Source organism: Lepisma saccharinum, chromosome 9, assembly GCF_977018435.1.
Source record: "Lepisma saccharinum chromosome 9, izLepSacc3.1, whole genome shotgun sequence".
Classification (NCBI taxonomy): Eukaryota; Metazoa; Arthropoda; class Insecta; order Zygentoma; family Lepismatidae; genus Lepisma; species Lepisma saccharinum.
In genome coordinates this window covers 73,421,349-73,441,247 of record NC_139237.1, presented here as the reverse complement: position 1 = coordinate 73,441,247, position 19,899 = coordinate 73,421,349, and the positions used below count along the sequence as shown (strand labels likewise).

Genomic DNA, 19,899 nt, shown 5'->3' with positions numbered 1-19,899 from the left:
TTCTCAACCAGGAAGTGATAATATTGTAAAGTAAGGTAAAAGTTGCCGTGCATACAGCACCGTTCCATGAAGACACGTACCGGGGGGGGGGGGGGGGGGTTGATTGATTTTGTTTATTTTACTTTGCTTTTCTGAACACTTTTGGCTAATCGCGAAGATGAGCATGAGTGATAATTTGATGAAGGGACACTCACAAAGAACGCCCTTGCCCAGGGCGGGATTCGAACCTGGGGTCTCTGGCGTCGTAGCGCTCTATGCTAACCACTCCGCCACGAAGGCCGGCATTTAGGGGATGCAGGGCTGTAAGGGCCCCCACATTCTCCCTCTCGGCCATTTTGGAGGTGATGCGATCAGCACTGCGCTCCAGGCGCCTTTAAACCTCAGGGTTGCCCCCAGAGTGGTTTTAGATACAAGGCCGGAAAAATTCCGACCTTAGCTTACCTACCCTGGGTCTCTGCATGGCAGCCAGACGCCCTATCGTCTGAACCTTTTACATAAATATATAGCCGCCCCCGTAGCAGAGTGGTTAGCACAACGCGCTACGACGCAAGTGGTCCATGGGCATGGATGTTTGCGAGTGTCCATTCATCACATCATCACTCATCCCCATCTTCGCAAATTAGCCAAAAGTGGCACAAATGTGAAGTAAAATAAAGCAAATCAATCAATACATAAATATGTAAGTAAATTAATTGTGCTATTCTGTGACAGAAATTTCATGATTTACTTTACCCGAATAACTGCATGCTAGTATTAGACTTTCCATTTTATAAAAATGTAACATTCCTTGCTTTGGAATCTATTCTTCAACTGTTCTAGGTCGGGAGTGGTTCGGAAAAAAAAAACTTTTGTAGTTCAAGGTAACGATATTCAGACCCACTCTTGACACGTGATGATGTTTAGACAAACGCATAGACTTCCGTTCATGAAGCAGTACTCAGTGAAATGTGTGCCTCGCCCTTTACAGTGTTAAGAGTAGTAGCTACGAACATAATGTGGAAACAAAAGTGCTAATTTTTCTTTATATTTTTATTATATATTTTCTTTACAAAATAATATCACAGTATCATAAAAAACAAATTAACAAAGTACTTACAAAAATATAAAAAAAAACCGCTGCAAGAAATCGGCAAACTATACGAGATTAATACATTTCCGTGTCTAAAAGGGATCACTGAAATATGCATCTGATATGTACAGGCAAAGTCTTATACAGTGGTGTGCCGAAGGGGGGGTTGGTGGGTTATAACCCCCCTTTTGGTCCAGTATTTCTAAAAGAAGAACGTCAAAGATAGGAAAATATGGCAAAATGAGGACCGACTACACAGGAAAAGCACACATAACCTCTCAGTTTCGAAAATCCTGGGCACGCCACTGGTGTTATGTCTTCGTTGCGAGGTTTCCTTTTCTCTCTGGAAGATTATGTACGCTACCTAGTGCTTTTTTTTGGCAGATTGGAGTTGCGTTAACGATTACGTCATTGTACATTGATTGAGAGTGTTTAAAGTACACAAACACATCAATTTCTACAATTTATCGTAACTTGAGACAGAGAGACCTTGTGTGATTTCCAAACCGACAGACGAAGTAACGTGAATATTCTGGATATACAATTCTCATGCCGCTTATCATGCTTGTTTCTAGCTGTTTGACTTCATTAAATGTCGGGTCCATGATATCTGTTGGCAAAGTCTACACTTGGGCACTACTTCTAGAAGATCTAATGCTGCATACCAGGTGTGTATGTATTCTAGTGTACCTTTCGTATACTATTTTCAATTTCTATTAGTTCCTGCCACAACTACAGATGGCATGGTCTGTAACGATAATGTTCTTCATCTCCATTCATTACTATTGTGTAAAAATCAAGAACAATACAAAGCGTTAAGGTATAAAATAATGTAGTTTGTAATTTCGAAGAGTATAATGTCTCGCAATTTGTAACTCGTAATTTATTTGCATAAAAATACACAAAACTAGCTATTCTTCATCATATTTTAGATATTAATATAAACTGTCTTGAAATAGTGCAGTGCTAACGAAGTACTGAGGAAAGAGGAGTTTACAGGATTCTTGTTGGGAGACCTGATGGTAAGAGACCTGTAGGAAGGCCAAGACAAAGATGGAGGGATAACGTTGAGATGGACCTAAAGGAAATCGGTAGGGATGGAAAATAGTATATAGATCTTGCTCAGGATAGGGACAGATAGAAGGCCTGTGTTGCTGCAGCCATGAACCTTCGGGTTTAAGACGGCTAGAGAGAGAGTTAGTTAGCGCTAGCGAAGTACGAGCCAAATTTATTACTTGTATCACCCAACCATTATTAACGAAATTGCAGAAGTTAAGACATGTATAAACACACATACAGTTTCTTCATGTGCGCAAGTGCATGGTAGTGCAATGTAGAACGAATAATGTATGCAGAATTTGTCCACTTATTCATGTCCGAATATTATTAGAATAAATAAATCAAGGAAACTTAGGTGGGAAGGTCATGTGGCAAGAATGGGAGATGAAACAGTTCACAGAATTCTTGTTGGGAACCCTGATGGTAAGGGACCTGTAGAAAGGCCAAGACTAAATGGAATGATAACGTTGAGATGGGCATAACAGGAATCGGTAAGGATGGAAAAGACTAAATTGTACTTGCCCAGGATAGGGACAGATAGAAAGCTTGTGTTGCTGCAGTCATAAACTTTCGGGTTTAAGAAGGCTAGAGAGTTAGTTAGAATGTGTCCACTGAATTTTGTTCACGCATTATATGGTTTAGCAAAGTAAAATTAGAGGATGCCCTCTCCATTAGAATTAGTCAAATTCCCAAATACTATAGACAATAATAGGCAAAATGTCGAGATTCGTTCGCCATTTCTCTAATCACCTTAGATCTCCATTTACCATTCTTGTAACGGCAGCAAGGAGGAGCTACCAGCTATCTACTGAAGCACCATGAGGTAGGTACCGCGCTGCATCAGCACGATACCAACAACCTCGGAAGGCAAGAGTCTCAGATGAAGACGACTCACCAGCGCACTGAACCGGGTGAGGGAAACTGAACAGAACAAGTGGAACACTGTGTCAAGATGCTGAAGGGTTGAACAGTTTCTTTAACCCTCTCCACAACCGAAGAGTTAGAATCCTCACTTTGATGAGAGCTCTAAAACTTTGTTGTTGGCCCAGCATCGTAAGGACAGCTGGAAAACAAGCAGCAACGCCCTATGATTAGGAGAGCGGTGATGAAACTTTATACCCTTGCCACATATCGCATCAATGGCAGGACTCGAAGACATGTTGCACCATGGAGTTAGTTTTATGTATGAGGAGCGTATGTTCCAGGCTATCTATGAAGCCTGAAACCCAGAGGCTACAATACAGAACAATCGATTAGACATTAAGAAACTTGTTCCCTTCAATAAGATGATTGGTATTTCTGGTGAGGGGCAGACCCGGCTTGCAACAAACACCAAAACTAAATGCTAAGATCTCTAAACCTGGCCCTCCTAACCTAACTACACATGCATTGTTATACCTAAGCGGAATTGTACGTCAGGAATTGTTAGGAGAACCAGGTTTGGAGCTTCTAGCATTTAGTTTTGTCGTTTAGGTGTGTCCGCAGCAGACCCGTTTCTGGAGTGAGCAACCTGATTTCTTAGAAGCCTGCAATCAGGATGACGTAGGCATGGCAACGTGGCTTCGCCAAATGGATGTATCTAACCACGGCGTTTAAAAGCCAACATAGTCATCTCCCTTCCTCCATAGCCTAGAACCACGTGTCATAGTAAGATACGGTAGTCCAGATCCTTCACTCACACATGTCACTGACATACAGACTATCCTTTTAATTTTGAGCGCTAGGGTAGTTACGCAAAAGTAATTCATACATACGGTTGCGGAATGTCTACGATGGACTTCGCAAAGGTGAAGCACAGACTTGACCTTTCCAGTCTCTCAGACACATAAGAGAATATTGCTTACAGCTTTTCCCAGACTGTTAAAACACTTCAAACTAAAGCTGCAGAAGGGGCAAAAGGCGGCGTAATCGATGCGCCCCTTTCTCAAATGCGCCGAAAGCCACAGTCGAGGGTGGGTGGGGGTTGGAGGGCGCTCGCTACTCTTCCCAGTACCTGCGAACTCCTGATTACATCTTGTTCTCGACAAAGGGGTCCATTATGCGGAAGGCAACACCCCGTCTGAGAACGTAACAAGAGCTTTCAAGATCTCATTGCATGCCCTGAACAGGGTTCGCGCACTCTTGAGGGAGGAGTTATTAGGAAGCTCTTGTGTCGGCAAGGCAAAAGGTCGCTGAGTGCAGAGCCTCCTTCTGGAGGAAGCCAAAACCATCAAGGGATGAAAGGAATTCTGGGGGAATTCAGAAGTAAGGTGGATATTGACATAAATGAACAGTTCAATGGCACTTGTTTCGAAGTTCGTATTCGGATAAACCGGCTTCCTTTTTACTGTGATTCGGGTAGGCCAAAACACTTACATATGAACTCCATGGGCACAATTTGCACTGGTTCTATGCCGATTATTTTCAATCAATACCACAGGTTTCTGTACCGAAGTTTATCTAAGGTCACCAATCAACGGCACAAGTTGCCGTGGCGAAGATCACCAATCAACGCCACAAGTTGCCGTGGAGAATGTCGCCAATCAACGCCACAAGTTGCCGTGGAGAATGTCGCCAATCAACGCCACAAGTTGCCGTGGAGAATGTCGCCAATCAACCCCACAAGTTGCCGTGGAGAATGTCGCCAATCAACGCCACAAGTTGCCGTGGAGAATGTCGCCAATCAACGCCACAAGTTGCCGTGGAGAATGTCGCCAATCAACCCCACAAGTTGCCGTGGAGAATGTCGCCAATCAACGCCACAAGTTGCCGTGGAGAATGTCGCCAATCAACGCCACAAGTTGCCGTGGAGAATGTCGCCAATCAACCCCACAAGTTGCCGTGGAGAATGTCGCCAATCAACGCCATAAGTTGCCGTGGAGAATGTCGTCACTCAACGCCACAAGTTGCCGTGGAGAATGTCGCCAATCAACGCCACAAGTTGCCGTGGAGAATGTCGCCAATCAACGCCACAAGTTGCCGTGGAGAATGTCGCCAATCAACCCCACAAGTTGCCGTGGAGAATGTCGCCAATCAACGCCACAAGTTGCCGTGGAGAATGTCGCCAATCAACGCCACAAGTTGCCGTGGAGAATGTCGCCAATCAACCCCACAAGTTGCCGTGGAGAATGTCGCCAATCAACGCCATAAGTTGCCGTGGAGAATGTCGTCAATCAACGCCACAAGTTGCCGTGGAGAATGTCGCCAATCAAAGCCACAAGTTGCCGTGGAGAATGTCGCCAATCAACGCCACAAGTTGCCGTGGAGAATGTCGCCAATGAACCCCACAAATTACGGTCGAGAATGTCACCAATTAACACCACATGTTGCCGTGCCGTAGGTCACCAATCAACCCCACAAGTCGCCGTGGCAAAGTTTACCAATCAACACTTAAAGTTGCTGTTCAGAATGTCACTAATCAATGCCATATGCAATATTCGAGGTCACCTATCAACACAGACACGATGTTCATAGAGTAATAAACTATCCTTTTAACCACTTCATGGCGATTATCGTCATAAAGATATAAGTACTGTAACATTACGAGTAGGACCATATAAGTTTGATTGTCTTTTGCAGAATCAAATTATTTATGATTAATTACGAAATTTCTGAAACTTAGATGCTAAGTCTAAGTTGATCACATTGAGTCTCCATGCTTATTAGCGAATGCCATCTATTGGTGAAATACTAACCTGCTCGAACATGCCACAGTATAAATCTCTCTGGACACATGGACGTCCGGAAGGGGTTAAGGGGCACGTCACTCCTGAAAAAATTAATGCCAACCTAAAATTATATGTTTCAAGCACATAATTCCATTTAAGGCACATTAATTTGTGTTGTAATGTGTTGAAGGGACATGGGAACTTCAAACTGCAGGAGTGTCTTTTGAAGGGGCAAATTCTGTTATGGGGGGGTGAATATGCCTCGCTTTGCCTCGCTTTCCCTCTCAACCCCTTGAAAATATCCTGCGGACGTCTTTGTCTTGGCATATGCATCCACAGGTTTACTTCTGTAGCTCAAGCAGCGACACGTTCAGTTCAGTAAGGGTACGTTCAGGAATCAACAACGGCGCTGGTTACGCCAGGAAGAAATCAGGTCCACGAAAGCTTCCACACTTGGGGAAATCGTACGGTGTCCTCGGCAACTGGGCTTCGGTTCCCACGTGAAGAATGACGTTGAGTCCCCGCGTGGAATGGGACAGGTGTTGATCTTCAAGGAGCCAGTAACCTAGAGAATGAGTAAAACACATGAAGAATGAAAAAAATGAGTTAAAATTTTTTGGTGCTTCTGTATATATGGCCATTTTGCACTCTTCAAAGTATACGAGGAAAATCCCCTTTTCTAAAACCTCTACGTGAAAGTTAAAAAAGGGGATGAAGACCACGTTGAGAAATGATAAAAGTGTAAGGTTAGAAAGGGACAGGCACATAATATACACAACACATGCATGGCCATGGTGTTATTTGTGAGTGTCCATTCATCAAGTGAATCATATCATCACTCATCCTCATCGCGATTAGCCAAAAGTGTCAGAAATGCGAAGTAAAATAAAGCAAATCAATCAATCAAAGGTAAAGGGTCATTTAAAATACGTAGTGACTATTTTCACCAGATCTGCAACCTGGCTTGGCCTGCTACACTTGTGTGTATTCTTTAGTTGTTGATGTGTATGAAGCTTAGGTTGGTGTGCATTTATTTTCGTGCTGGAGACAAGTACTTCATTTCTGCACATCATGGAGTTGAAAAAACACTGCAAGGTGGACTGGTGCTGCTAATATGTCACTTACGTACGAAGGGATATTACCTTCCTAAATGCTTTCGTTGTTAGGTTAGGCAGGTCAGGTTTAGGGTTTTTAGTATTACAATTACTTCGGCAAATACTTTCCAACACCTGATCATGTAATTTCTGGTCTTCAGCACTTTCTGCTATTCTCACACTCATTTTAAATTTAAAAAAACTTCTTAGCAGTAAGTTTAGCAACACTGCCAATGAATATAATAAAATAAGATAAAATACAATGTTACGTTATGATTCAGCTACATGCTATTCTCACCGCCTGGTGAAAATAGTCGCAGCCTTTAAAATATCCTCAGAGATAATGCAAATGAACTCCATTCACACTTTAATCAACGGACACCCTGTACATTAAATAAAATAAATAGTTATTAGCCTATTTTTGAGCACATTCCTTTACATTTGCTTTGAAAAGGGCCACAAAATGAGCAATATATATATATTTTTAAATGTCGTATATTAGAAATACAACTTAACTGTATTACTTAAGATACCCTCACCGACAATAAAAATGGGAAATCTAAGTCTGTGGTAGAAGCTGCCATTGAAAATTTGATTTTAAAATCCATTTATCCCGTAGAGCTAGACAACCCACATAACGCCTTGCAGCGAAGGTGTCCCATTATTATTGCCGGTGAGTATACATGGGGAGAAGCAGGGGTCACGTCTCCACACATATAAAACAGGCCTGGTCGTTTATAATTGTTTGTGGAGCAAAGTCAGACTACATTTAACGGAATCATCTTTTGAACAAGAAAAAAACAACAGGTGACTGTTCACGAGATGACAAAAGTAATACCTACCCGCCTGAGTGGCTTTGAATCTGAGAGCAACGAACCCCTTGTTGGGGACAGCCACGGTGTCCTTCAGCAGAGGGTTCACTAGATTCCTTTCGATCTGTCCAGTCTTCTCCAAGTTCTCCACTTCTTCTGCGGCCACTGGTCGACCCAGCTTCTGGGCGGCCACGATGTAGAAAGCGTAACCGTGGAGGTGAAACACGTGGTTTTTGTCCCCACCTCGCCCTGGAATTGTTAAGGAACACAAATTTAACATCCGATCAATTTACACGTGTTAAAAACTAACTATACCCTATGGCGTGACAGCCTCGGTGGCAACAGGGACAATCAAAGCGGCTTTTTGATTGGCTGATGAGTGGTCAGCGCATCTGCTGCTCTTTCTTCTTTTCAGGTAGTTACCCAATTGCTCTTCCGACTCTGGTCACCTTCAAAATTTTGGGAATCGAACCCACGACCGCACACACTAAAGGAAACAGCGCCAACCATTTGGCTGCGCAGGAGCCTAAAACACGTTAAAAACCAGATTCAAAATAGCTTTTCTATTGGTAGTACAGTCGTGGACACTTCTAGGTTATAACAATTACATTGAATTTAATGGTACTGTTACAACCCAGAAGTGTCCGTGACTGTACGCAGAACAGTATGCAAATGTTTCTTCATAAATTGAAAGCTAAAATTGAATATACCGGGTGATCCGTTTGAGTTGTCAGAAAAGTAAACCTTTATACACAAGAGGTGTATACACAGTTTGTTGTAATATTTTGGTTTGATTTGCTTAATTTTACTTCGCTTTTTGTGCCACTTTTAACTAATTTGCGAAGATGGGGATGAGTGATGATATGAAATTGATGAATAGACACTCACAAACATCTATGCCCAGACCAGGATTCGAACCCGAGACCCCTGGCGTTGTAGCGCGTGTATAAGGGTTTACTTTTCTGACATCTGAAACGTATCACCCGGTATATTGTTTCAGTTTGTATTTTAAGTCCAATTTATGCACGGAAAGGCTAATCGGGACTGGACCTACAGTTTACAATGGGTCCGAACCTGTATGTGCCTCCAATGGGTACGAACCCGAAACCCCTTGCGTTACCAGTCAGTATGCCATAGGGGAGGCCGGTAGTGAAAGAACTAATAGCAGTAGTTTTTAAAAAAGAAGTAATAGTAGCAGTAACGGTAGATATAGAAGAAGTAGTAGTGATACTAAAAGTAATTGTAGTAGTGGAGTTAAAGTAGTGGTAGTAGAAGAATTAGTAGCAACAGTAGTAATAGTTTTTGGTGGTAGCAGCAGTGCTAATAAAATTGTAGTAGATGTAGTATAGGCAGTTAAAGACATAGTTGTAGTAAACAAATAGTCACAGTATTAGTAGTAGTAGATTGATCTAGTCGCAGTGTTGGTATTAAAAGAAATAGTGATAGAAGTAGTAGTAGTTCCTGTATTGTAGTAGCTCTATTATTGGTGTTGTTGGTGGTAGAGGTAGTAAAAGTATTAGTAGTATAAGAAGAAGGAGGCTGAAAAGTAGCAAGTAGCAAAAATAGAAGTATTTGTAATAGTAAAAGTAGTAAGAAAAGTACAAAGTAAAGAAATAGTGATAGTAATGATGACGTGAAACTAGATCAACTGGGTTTGTCTTTTATCGTAATGTTCTAGACACATTTTCTAATGTAAATAAATACTGAAACAAAATGCTGTAAGTAGCCTCAAGTTGAATCAAACTGTTTAAGGGCAATCGTATCACGTTTATGTGGAGCTCAGAGTAGGAAATGTCAAGCTCCTATCAATCTACACATCCATACGGCACAGGTAACTAGAGTGAAATTATTTCCATAGCATCCCTGGCTGTTGTCCAGTTAGAGCTTGGAAGCGAGTCATAACTCCCAAAGCCTCCAATCAACAAGCGAGCCGCTGACGTCATCTTAACCCAGCACCTATCGTTAACGCTCTTGCTGACGCTCAGCACTACTGCTAGGCTCGCCAACTACTCTCGCAGCTGGAGATGTTACGGAAATAATTCGACTATACCACCTGATATTCTGGATCCTGTACTCCCATGTTATAACTGCTAGACACTCGCCTTGGTCGATGAGTATAAGCTCCACGGTAGATCCCAGGGGAACGTCCACTTGATGAACGCACTCACAGATGTCACCACCGTCTCTCTCTTTTAGGCATTTGGCGGGAACGGAGTCTTTGTTGCAGACGAGGTCCGCTGGGACATCCTGAGGTTGCGTCAGCATGGGGGACGGCGGGAACATGAAGGTCAGGTTGTTCACCTGAGGAACTTCCACGTATTTGTCACGTGACACTGAAATGTAACAAAACATCAACGTTTTAGAATATCAATAAAGCTGTACTTGCATATGTCAATCTATAAATTACCCAACACTTCCACACAATGCACGTGCACCTTTTCAACAACTAATTTTAGCAAGAGTGTCTTAATTTTAATAGTTGATTATGGGGTTCTACCTGAGATTTTTCCATTACCGCAGATGTTCTAACTAAAAGTAAGTAACTGTGCCAAAGGGGGTAAGGGGGCGGGCGCCCCCAAGTCTACCAGTTTACTCCCCTTATCTTTCAGCAAACAAGAAGTTTGTTTGTTTGATATGCTGTATTAAGCCCACTTTATACGCAGGAAGGCAAATCGGAACTGGACCTACAGTTTAAAGTGGAATCTGAACAACTGTACCATGTGCCTCCACCGGATATCGACCCAGGGACCCCTTGATTACAAGGAGACGACGTTACCATTACGCCATCGGGGAGGCCCCAGCAAACAAGAACAAGACTAATAAATGCTCATTTAGCCTAAATTTGCATTTTGCACAATGTTATCGTCAGTGGCGTGCCCAGGATTTTCGAAAGAGAGGGGTTATGTCTATTTTCATTATGTAGTCAGTCCTCATTTTGCCATATTATCCTGCCTTTGACGTTCTTTTTTTAGAAATGCTGGACCAAAAGGGGGGTCATAAACCCCACCAATCACCCTTGGACACGTCACTTGTTACCGTACCTGTTACTTTACCGAGATAATGCTTTTAACGTCACTTGTGCCTTCCAACACACTTTTTCTGACGCTGCCACTGGAAACGTAGGCCTATACCTCAAACATACTGCAGTGCAGTAAAAAACCTAGATTTGATAGATTTGTCACGCTTGCCATCCTAATGAAATGCCCCTAAAAATGGACACACTGTTATAGATTCATTGGGAAATGACACATATTCTAGATTTTTGGGCCATGTATCTCTAACCGTTCGAGATACAGGGGAAAATATTTAAAACAAAAATTTTCTGTGATGAAATGAACTTTTGTCATTCTTAACCGTTTTCATACTATGAGCTAGTCAGGTCACGTGTTTAGCACTCAACTCTCAGCCTCCCCGCTGGCATAGTAGTAGGTAACCCTGTAGCCTTGTAATGAAAGGGTTCCAGGTTCGATACCTGGCGAAGGTATATTGCAGAGAGGTTCGAGTTTTGCTGTAAACTGTAAATCCAGTAGCGATTAGCCTCTCTCAGCGTAAAGTGAAACAAACTTTGAAAAATGAGTGTCCCTTCACCAATTTCATATAATTACCACTCAGGAGCGTATATTCTAGACTAGCTAGGCTACCTGCGAAGCCTGAAGTCTAGAGAATATAATACAGGAGAAAAATCGATCAGAAATTGTAAATATTATTATTCATATCAGTGAGATGATGATGCTGATTCTGGAGTTGGCAACCTAATTTCCTATGAGTTGGCAACCTGATTTCGTATGGGTTGGCAACCTGATTTCGTATGGGTTGGCAACCTGATTTCCTATGAGTTGGCAACCTGATTTCCTATGAGTTGGCAACCTGATTTCTTAGGAGTTCGCAACCTGATTTCTTAGGAATTGGTAAATTTATTTCTATTCATAGCCTAGGAACGCCACTGTTACCACTCATCCTTACCGTCGCGATTGGTTGAAGTGGTAGAAATGTGACGCCAAATAACAAGAATACAAATACATGTTTCCTAAGTGAATATAAGCTATTACGAGTGACGAAGTGGCAAAAAACCTCAGAAGAAAGCTTCGTGGAATGATATCCCATTTCCAAATTCATGTGCATGGTTTTTGATAAGCGGCAATATTCGATTAACCAATTACAGAAGTTTTTTAATCATTAAATTTCGCCACTCTCATTTTCTTAAAACTGATGTTTTTTTTAAAAAAACTTTACCGACAGGTTACGGAAAAAAACGGACATATTTCTTTAATTTATTCCATTTTGCTTTGACTTATTAAACGCTTCCCTAAAGAAATGATTCGTAAAAAAGCGTTCCCCTGTGCTTAGCACCACGCCATGAAGGCGTATAGGGGGTGTGGGGGTAACGCCCCACACTTTCTTGATCCGGTCGTGAGTGGGGGTGATGTGATCAGCACCACGCCCCTGACCGCCTTTACCCCCCAGGGCTTCCCCCGGGTACCCATGTTATTCGACGCTGGGTATACCGTGAAAGTGAGAGTGAAAAACGGATAGAATTACCTTGTCTTCTCTCTGTGTCATGTGCGGATCGATTTTCCACTTTCCTCGAAGTGAAATAAATAAGTTAAACGACGTTCATGAGAATTGGGGGAGGCAAAGGTTATGTTTTCCACGAAAGCGACATCTACCGACCGTTTCGCAAGCGGGCTTGAGTTTAAAAATAGACACAATGCTCTCTTTACGGAAGTCTTCCCACTTTCGTGATAGCAACGTCTTTAAGGAAGATCGACAATGTTATCTGAAACGGCCTTTTCGTGCCCGAGTGGTGGGACCTGTTGCGTTTTTTAGATTCTCGTAATCGACCGTCATTTGTTCGTTCCAGAAAACGTGGAGAAGGGCTGCATGCTGCATTGAGAGATCGACTATAGAGTGTCTCAACCTTAAAAGTCAGTATGGAAGTAAATGGAGCAAATAGCTCTGTCCTTCTCTACCACCGCTGCGTTGCGAGATGTTACAAAATTTACAAAATGTAAAAGTCAAAAATTTCAAACAGTGAAATCATTATCCTGTAGAGTTTTCTATGCTCTATTTACTGACGGCATTATATAACCTGTCAAATTCATGTGATCTGAATTTTTCATAATTACGCAATTTTGCAAAACGCTTCATTTTTTCTAGTAAATACTTCAAAAGCCATAAATATCAAACCGCTTTAACAACTTCGCCAGTTTTTTCTACGGGATCTATGAGGTTTGTAGATATGATATTCTTCGCCTGAGTGAATTAATTTGCTTACGAGGAGAGTTATTGGATATTTTGTATAAATCATCAGACCGTAACACGAAAAAATTGGTTAGCGAGAAACTTTTCGGTTTGTCGCCATACACATGCAGACCAAGCGAGAAAAGTGTTGACCATTGTTTGAAGTTATTTTTAGAATGCATTGTTACTCCACAGCACCGTTATTTATTGCGCAATCGTAGTTTGTTTATGCGGGCTGTCTCGCGTATCTAATTCATTGCGCGCCACCAAGATTACATACAATTCAGTTGCACGCAGGTGCCCCGGTTCGTAGGAAGTGCAGTGTGCTTTATTTTCCGTAAAAAATGTATCTTAATGTTTGTTTTTGCATTTATTTAATTCTGTTTATGTAAAGGATACAACATTCAACGAAAGAAGTAACAATAGTTGCGTCGTGTATTACACATATAATGCAAATGTAAAATGGTAAATAGTTACGTCGAAATATAAACATTTACATGCAAATCTTGAGGTAACTATAGTTTTTTTTTCCAAAATACATCAAATACATCGATTTTGATGATTTCCTATACGATATTAAGGAAGTAAATTTGTCGCAATCATTAGCGATGAACAGCGACTCGATGCGACTCCGTTTGTTGATCTGGCAACGCCGCGCTACAGTTAACCCATACTGACTTTTAAGGTTGAGACGCTCTATAGTAATCTCCGCTTATAGAGCCCTGGATTCGAATCCCAGCCAGGGTTTATTTCTTCATCTATTCCTATTGACCAAAGCGACTGCGATTAAGTGGGACTCTATGAGTCCCCAGCTAAGCCATATTATCTACAGGAAAAAGTAAACTGTATTTGCTCCCCCAAGGCGATGTTTTGGAATCCGATCACCGCTACTGCTTATTGATCTAAATGTTTAGGAAGAGAGGACCATCCCAATTAATGTCATTATACTGAAATAGTCTCGCATTCATTTCCCTATAGCAGGGCTGCCCAAACTACGGCCCGCGAAGGCTTTTTCTATGTGACCTGGCTCTACAGCATTACTTTGAACCATTGACTTTATGAAATAATATGGCTTGTGGCAAATTGCTTAATTGGCTTCACTACAGCTACAGCTACATTTACCAAAAAGTAGCTCGCTACGCTACTCCTGATCGCTACTCGCTACTTCGCTACTTTTTGCGCTACTTCTGCATAAAAAAAATAAAAACAACCATATGGGTATTAAAAAAATATCCTACTACTGGAAAATAGATTCTGTTATTTATTATCATGATTCCAGTCATTCAATAATTTTGATAGCAGTGTTACTTCAGTTACTTATTTTTACTATAGTTTTTGAGAATACCATACCTATTCAAGTGGCATATCAATGCAAATATGAATATTGCAATTAGGGTGTTACCCAAATTAATGATTACAACTATACACAAATCAAATTTGGTATGATTACGTATTTATGTTCACATCAACATATTTTTCTTGAGAATAAATATTTCATTTTTTATAGACTGATATGAAGTCAGCATTTTGAATGAAAAGTACCTGAAGCCCTTTGACTACAAAAGGGCCCCAGGTTCGATTCCCAGCGGAGGCACATAGTGGTTCGGATCCAGACTCGATCAGCTTATCTATGCATAAAATTGACTCAAAAACTAGGAAAGACGCCAAGTTGGGAGGATGGGATCCTCCTGCTCCTCCATTCCCCGCACTGCTCATCATTCATCATTCTTCCTCGTTCTCACAATTAGCCGAAAGTGACAGAAAGCGACTATAGATAAGAGAATATTTAAATAAACAATTTATCCTCATTGTCATGATTGAGAGAAGTGGAAGAATAGATGAGGAGGTAAACAGAAGAGGACAAATTGGTGGTGGACTATATCAAAGCGTTCGAAGATTAATATGGAACAGGGATGACCTATGAAACACAAAGTATGTGCCAATAATTACGTAAGGAGCAGAGACTTGGACAATGACAGAGAGAGACAAAAGAAAAATGCAGGCAGTGGAGATAAAATTTTTAAGGAGTATATTGGGGAAGACTAGAAGGGATAGAATAAGGAATGAGGAGATCCGACAGACAGTGGGTGTGGTGAAGCTTCAGGACATGATAGATCAGGCACAGATGAGATGGTTCAGACACATGAAGAGAATGGATGCAGAAAGACTTCCAGTAAGAGCTTACATGCACAAAGAGTGGGAGTAAGGCCAAAGGGGAGACCGAGATGTCGGTGGAAAGAGCAGATAGTGAAGAGTTTTGGGAGAAGAGGACAAGATTGGAACACCGTGGAAAGAGAGGAGTGGTGGAAGACCAGGAAAAAATGGAGAGGCTTGACTTGTATGCTGACCCAGTCAGAGGCAGGAAACGGCAAGGGATGATGATGATGTCATGATTAGCAAAAGTTACAGAAAAGTGACGCAAAAGTAGGAGAAATACATAAATTTGAAAATTATGTATACGTATTAACTAAAGAAAATTGTCGTTTCTGCAGGAAAGTCAATAAATCGTACATACTTTCTGCAATATGATAAAATTATTGAGGAAACTGTCGTGTAAACCTGACTGTTCTAAACGTATTGTAATTTTAAAATTTGTGAACAAATACTATCACGAAAATAATTGTAATTCCAGAAACTCTATCATTCTTGTAACAATAATTTCCTGCTGGTGAGATCCTATATACTGACGATGATCAATGCTGTTACCGTACTGAGCCATTTATCGCTGGCACTATTCCCTTGCCAGTGCAGTGGAAAATCCATCACTCGTTTTTGCACTGCAAGTTGTGTCTTACACAGCAATTAATGACATTTTGGTGTCTCTTACATCAGGAATATCCACAGGATTTGTTCCGGGGGTGACACAAACGAGGCACTTTTTTTCAGTGGTGCAGCAAACGAGGCATGTTTCTCCCCAAAATAGCAATGCAGCTAAAAAGACGTAGCTGTTAGCAGGAATATATTCATATATGTCAGTTAGTTATCTGGATATCTGAATTCTTCAGATACTAATTAAATGAATTACGCAGATATCTATAATCTACAGTCTAGATAATCTGTATCTCCATGTAATAGACTGTCTTTATGAACCTCCTGCAAAATTAAGGGTTATTGTCGATTTTTCTGACGCTGTTTGCCACATTCAAAATTCACCTCAAAATGCTGAGAAAAATGTAGCTGTAGCGAAATTTTCAACAATTTTGTAGCTTCGCTACCGCTACAACTACAATTTTCAAAATGTAGCTTCGCTACAGCTACAGCTACAAATTTTGTAGCTAGCTACAGTAGCGACGCTACAAGTAGCTCGCTACTTCTGACCACTGGTTTTAAAGAATAGAAAAACACATCTGAACACAACTGAATTTGTTGGTTAAATACGTATAAGCTCATTGTTGACGCGAAGATCGCGATTGTAGAGCAATTGCACCCAAGTTTTAATCTTGATGTTACTTGTACTGGCTACGTTTTAAAGAATAGAAAAACACATTTGAACACATTGTTGATCTGAATCTGTTGGTTACAATACTGTATAAGTTGATTGTTGACAAGATGATAGAGATTGTTGAACGATTTCTTAGTGCTAAAACAGAAAAAAATTATGGAAAACTTTGAAAGTTCGTGTTAAATGAGATCTAATGACGCAATGGACTAAAAACAGTTCGTAATTAGTGGTAACCGAAATTCGCGTTAACCTTTAAAACTTTCTATAAGATATAATACATCCCTGCCGGGAGCAACATTTTGTTCATGTTAACCGACTGTTCGTCTTAAGCGAGTTTGTGTTAGCAAGGGTTTACTGTAATAATATTAATATTTATAATAATAACAATGTTTACAATTAATACGTTAATATAGTTTATAGTTCATAATAATAATAATAATTAATATATGTAAATCAACTGGCATTGTTCCTGCGATTATTACACAAAGCTGTAAAAAGACCGTATAAAAATAGTACGTATTCATTATATAGCTTAACTTTCCTGGCAAGTAAATTAATGTCAAAAATATAGAAAATTGAACATTTATTGAATAACCTAAAAGGATGCTATGTCTAGTTAATGAAAATAAAGTCCCTGGTTAATATTGATGGATATTGTTGTAATCAGTAATATGCACAAATCTTCTTAGATAACGTCAATTCAAAGTACGTTGTATGATCCCAATCTAATCCTTGCCTTCGTATAATAAATAACTCTCGATTATGCAGCAAATGAACAAGTATATTTTCATTATTTAAGTTTAGTACTTGGTAAACTTTCTTTACATAATAGGCATTTTTATATTCCAATGTTATTTTTCGTAATTTTAAAGAGCGAAACTCTAGTAAATTAATGTTTTGTGCAGAATACTTACTAATATTAATCAATATTTTGAAGTACTTTTAATTGTTACAATTTTCAAGCATAGATATCGTTAAGAAATTGATAAGAGTATAAGTATCGATTCAAACTGGTATCGATTCAGCCCTAAATTGCACTAAATATGTATAGAGCATTCTATGGGATAGTGCCCCTGAACCTCAATTTTTAAAATTAAATGTAATGTTGTAACTATATCATATCTTGTGAGTCAACAATCTACAAATTGTCTGTTGGATAAAAATTCAAGTATCATATGAGTCATTCCATGCCAATTCAACACAGATATGTGCAATTTCCTAACTGACCATCTCAGATTTTCATGAAATTTGGGGAGTTGAAACAATGAATGAAACTTAGTAACAATGAGAATTTTGAGTTTCGTGCGTCTTGTAATTGTTAAATTATTCAAGGTCAAAGTTCGCATAAATTGTTATTTTACTTATATAAAGTTAGAAAGTAGAAGGTATTTTACATAGGCTATTATTCCTTTATTTTAACTTTTTGATTTAGTTGTGTTTTGTATTGTGTCCCACCCGTGACACTAAAAAACAATTAATTTAACTGTTATATTTCTCCTTCAACTCCTCAAAGGTCAATTGCTTTCTCTCTTTATCTTAAATAATTTATTTTTTAATCAATTATCAATTCACAGAAATTAAGATAAATTTCTTATTAAGTGAAGAGGCAGTTTTTCGTCTGTCCCACCCATGCAGGAGCTTCAAATCTGGGAAAGTAGTTTAAGGGTATTTATATTTAATGAACAATGTTAGGTTTCATATTTCATTGCACAGAAACTGTAAGAAAAATGTTCCTTAACTATCAGTAGAATAGTTATTTTAATATGCAACTCTTGTGTGTGTATATATATATATTAATTCGGATACTCACAGAGGAAAGTTGGAACAGATATGTTCTCGTTGGGAACCCTTTTGAAGTCGTAGGCCAGGTAAATCTGCACGTCCATCTTCTCTCCACTCAATTCCGGTGGAAGTTTATCTAAGGCTGGAATCTCCTGATAACAGAGAGCGTTGTCATCGGAGTCGCAGTGCTTCACCACGCCTTCTGGGAGCTGCAAGGAGAGAAAGAGTAACTACAAAGCTAAAATTTCGATTCAAATATTACAGACTATTATGCAGTGCTGTAATCCAAAAAAATGCGCTAAGTTTCGTTAAGCAGTAAGTGTTTCCATTAAAATGGATGAAATCAGTCTATACAAAGAAAAATGTCGTTAATATTAGAATAATGATGATTTTATACTCTTAATTTACATAAAAGAGGCATATTACGATACGGAAGGCATTCTTAGAACGAAAATATATGGTTTGATTGATTGATTTGGGGTTTTAAGTCCACTTTATGCACAGAAAGGCTAATCGGGACTGAACCTACAGTAAAAAGTGGGATCCGAAACAATATGTGCCTCCACCGGGTATCGAACACGGGACCCATTGATTACAAGGCGTCGACGCTACCACTGCGCCATCGGGGAGGCCCCAAAAAGATATGCAACTGGTATTGTAATTCCATTTCCTCAAAAGGGATACGGTCAGACTACAATACAGGATGTTGCTATATTTTATCTTGCTGATTTATTTATTTATTTTCCTTCGCTTTTCTGTCACTTTTCGCTAATCGCAAATATGAGGATGAATGGTGATAAGGTGAAATGGATGAAAGAACCATAGGTGCCGACTTGAAGGGGGGGGCAAGACAAGGACACTTTTTATGTATATGTATTGTTTGTGCCGATCTTGCCTCCAAAAATTTACCTTGACCCCCCAAGTTTATGTTAATTTGGCGCCTCTGGAATGGACAATCACAAACACAAATGGACAGCAGACAACAAGAGTCCCCCAGAGGACTACACTGGCTGCAGGTCCAGGCGCCAGGGACTCGCTAGTCTGTAAAATGCAGTCGAGGGTGTATTTATTTATTATTATTGAACTCAACAGTTTTACACCAATTTATAGAGTTCATATTATAGTAGTACAATCATAGGCGTAGCTACGGGGTGTGCCGGGTGTGCCTAGGCACACCCTAATGGGCTGCTTTATCAAAGAGAATTAAAGACAGATACCTATTTCAATAAGAGAGAAAATAAGATGCATTTTGTAAGAAGTTGAAAATGTCATTACTTGGTATAAACATGTGCACTATCGCTGATGAAACTGGTGTCTATAGTTTTTCGATTTTTTGATGTCATTGGAGAAAGAAGATATTTACTGCATTCTACTCTGTACTGCACCGCCTTTCTTCTAAAGCTACCTGTCACAAGCTGCACGTGTGAGAGAGCTTTCTCCAAGCTTACCCAAGTTAAAAGTAAATTAAGAGCAACTCAGAAGCAGGATAGGTTGGAAGCCCTGCTCTTGCTATTTATGGAACAGGAAAAAGCTTCGTCTATTGATGTAAATGAAGTTATTGATGAGTTTAAGAACATTGTACCTTTTGACAGACGTCTCTTGTTATAGAAGACGTGTATTTTGATGTATTTGTTTGTAACATTTATGAACATTTTGTGTGTGTGTAATTTCTATGCAATTTGATTTTTTCTACTACATATATTCAGAAATTTCCAACACTGTCATTTAGTGAATTTATATTCCTTTACAAACA

The 19,899-nt window shown here is 40.0% G+C and overlaps 1 protein-coding gene across 2 annotated transcripts in view; it reads right to left on the bottom strand.

Annotated features, from left to right (window-relative positions):
- Window positions 1–5,033: 5,033 nt before the first annotated feature.
- The window catches only part of LOC145992141 (multicopper oxidase 3-like), a 104,410-nt gene continuing 89,544 nt past the window's right edge, over window positions 5,034–19,899 (bottom strand). For both annotated transcript variants that reach the window (XM_083128408.1, XM_083128407.1), the window contains exons 8-11: window positions 18,175–18,355; window positions 9,784–10,014; window positions 7,712–7,930; window positions 5,034–6,340 (exon numbers count right to left, since the gene is read on the bottom strand). In XM_083128408.1, coding sequence (XP_082984534.1) covers window positions 6,189–6,340; window positions 7,712–7,930; window positions 9,784–10,014; window positions 18,175–18,355 — 783 coding nt within the window. In that variant the 3' untranslated portion in view covers window positions 5,034–6,188. The remainder of the gene's footprint in view (window positions 6,341–7,711; window positions 7,931–9,783; window positions 10,015–18,174; window positions 18,356–19,899) is intronic.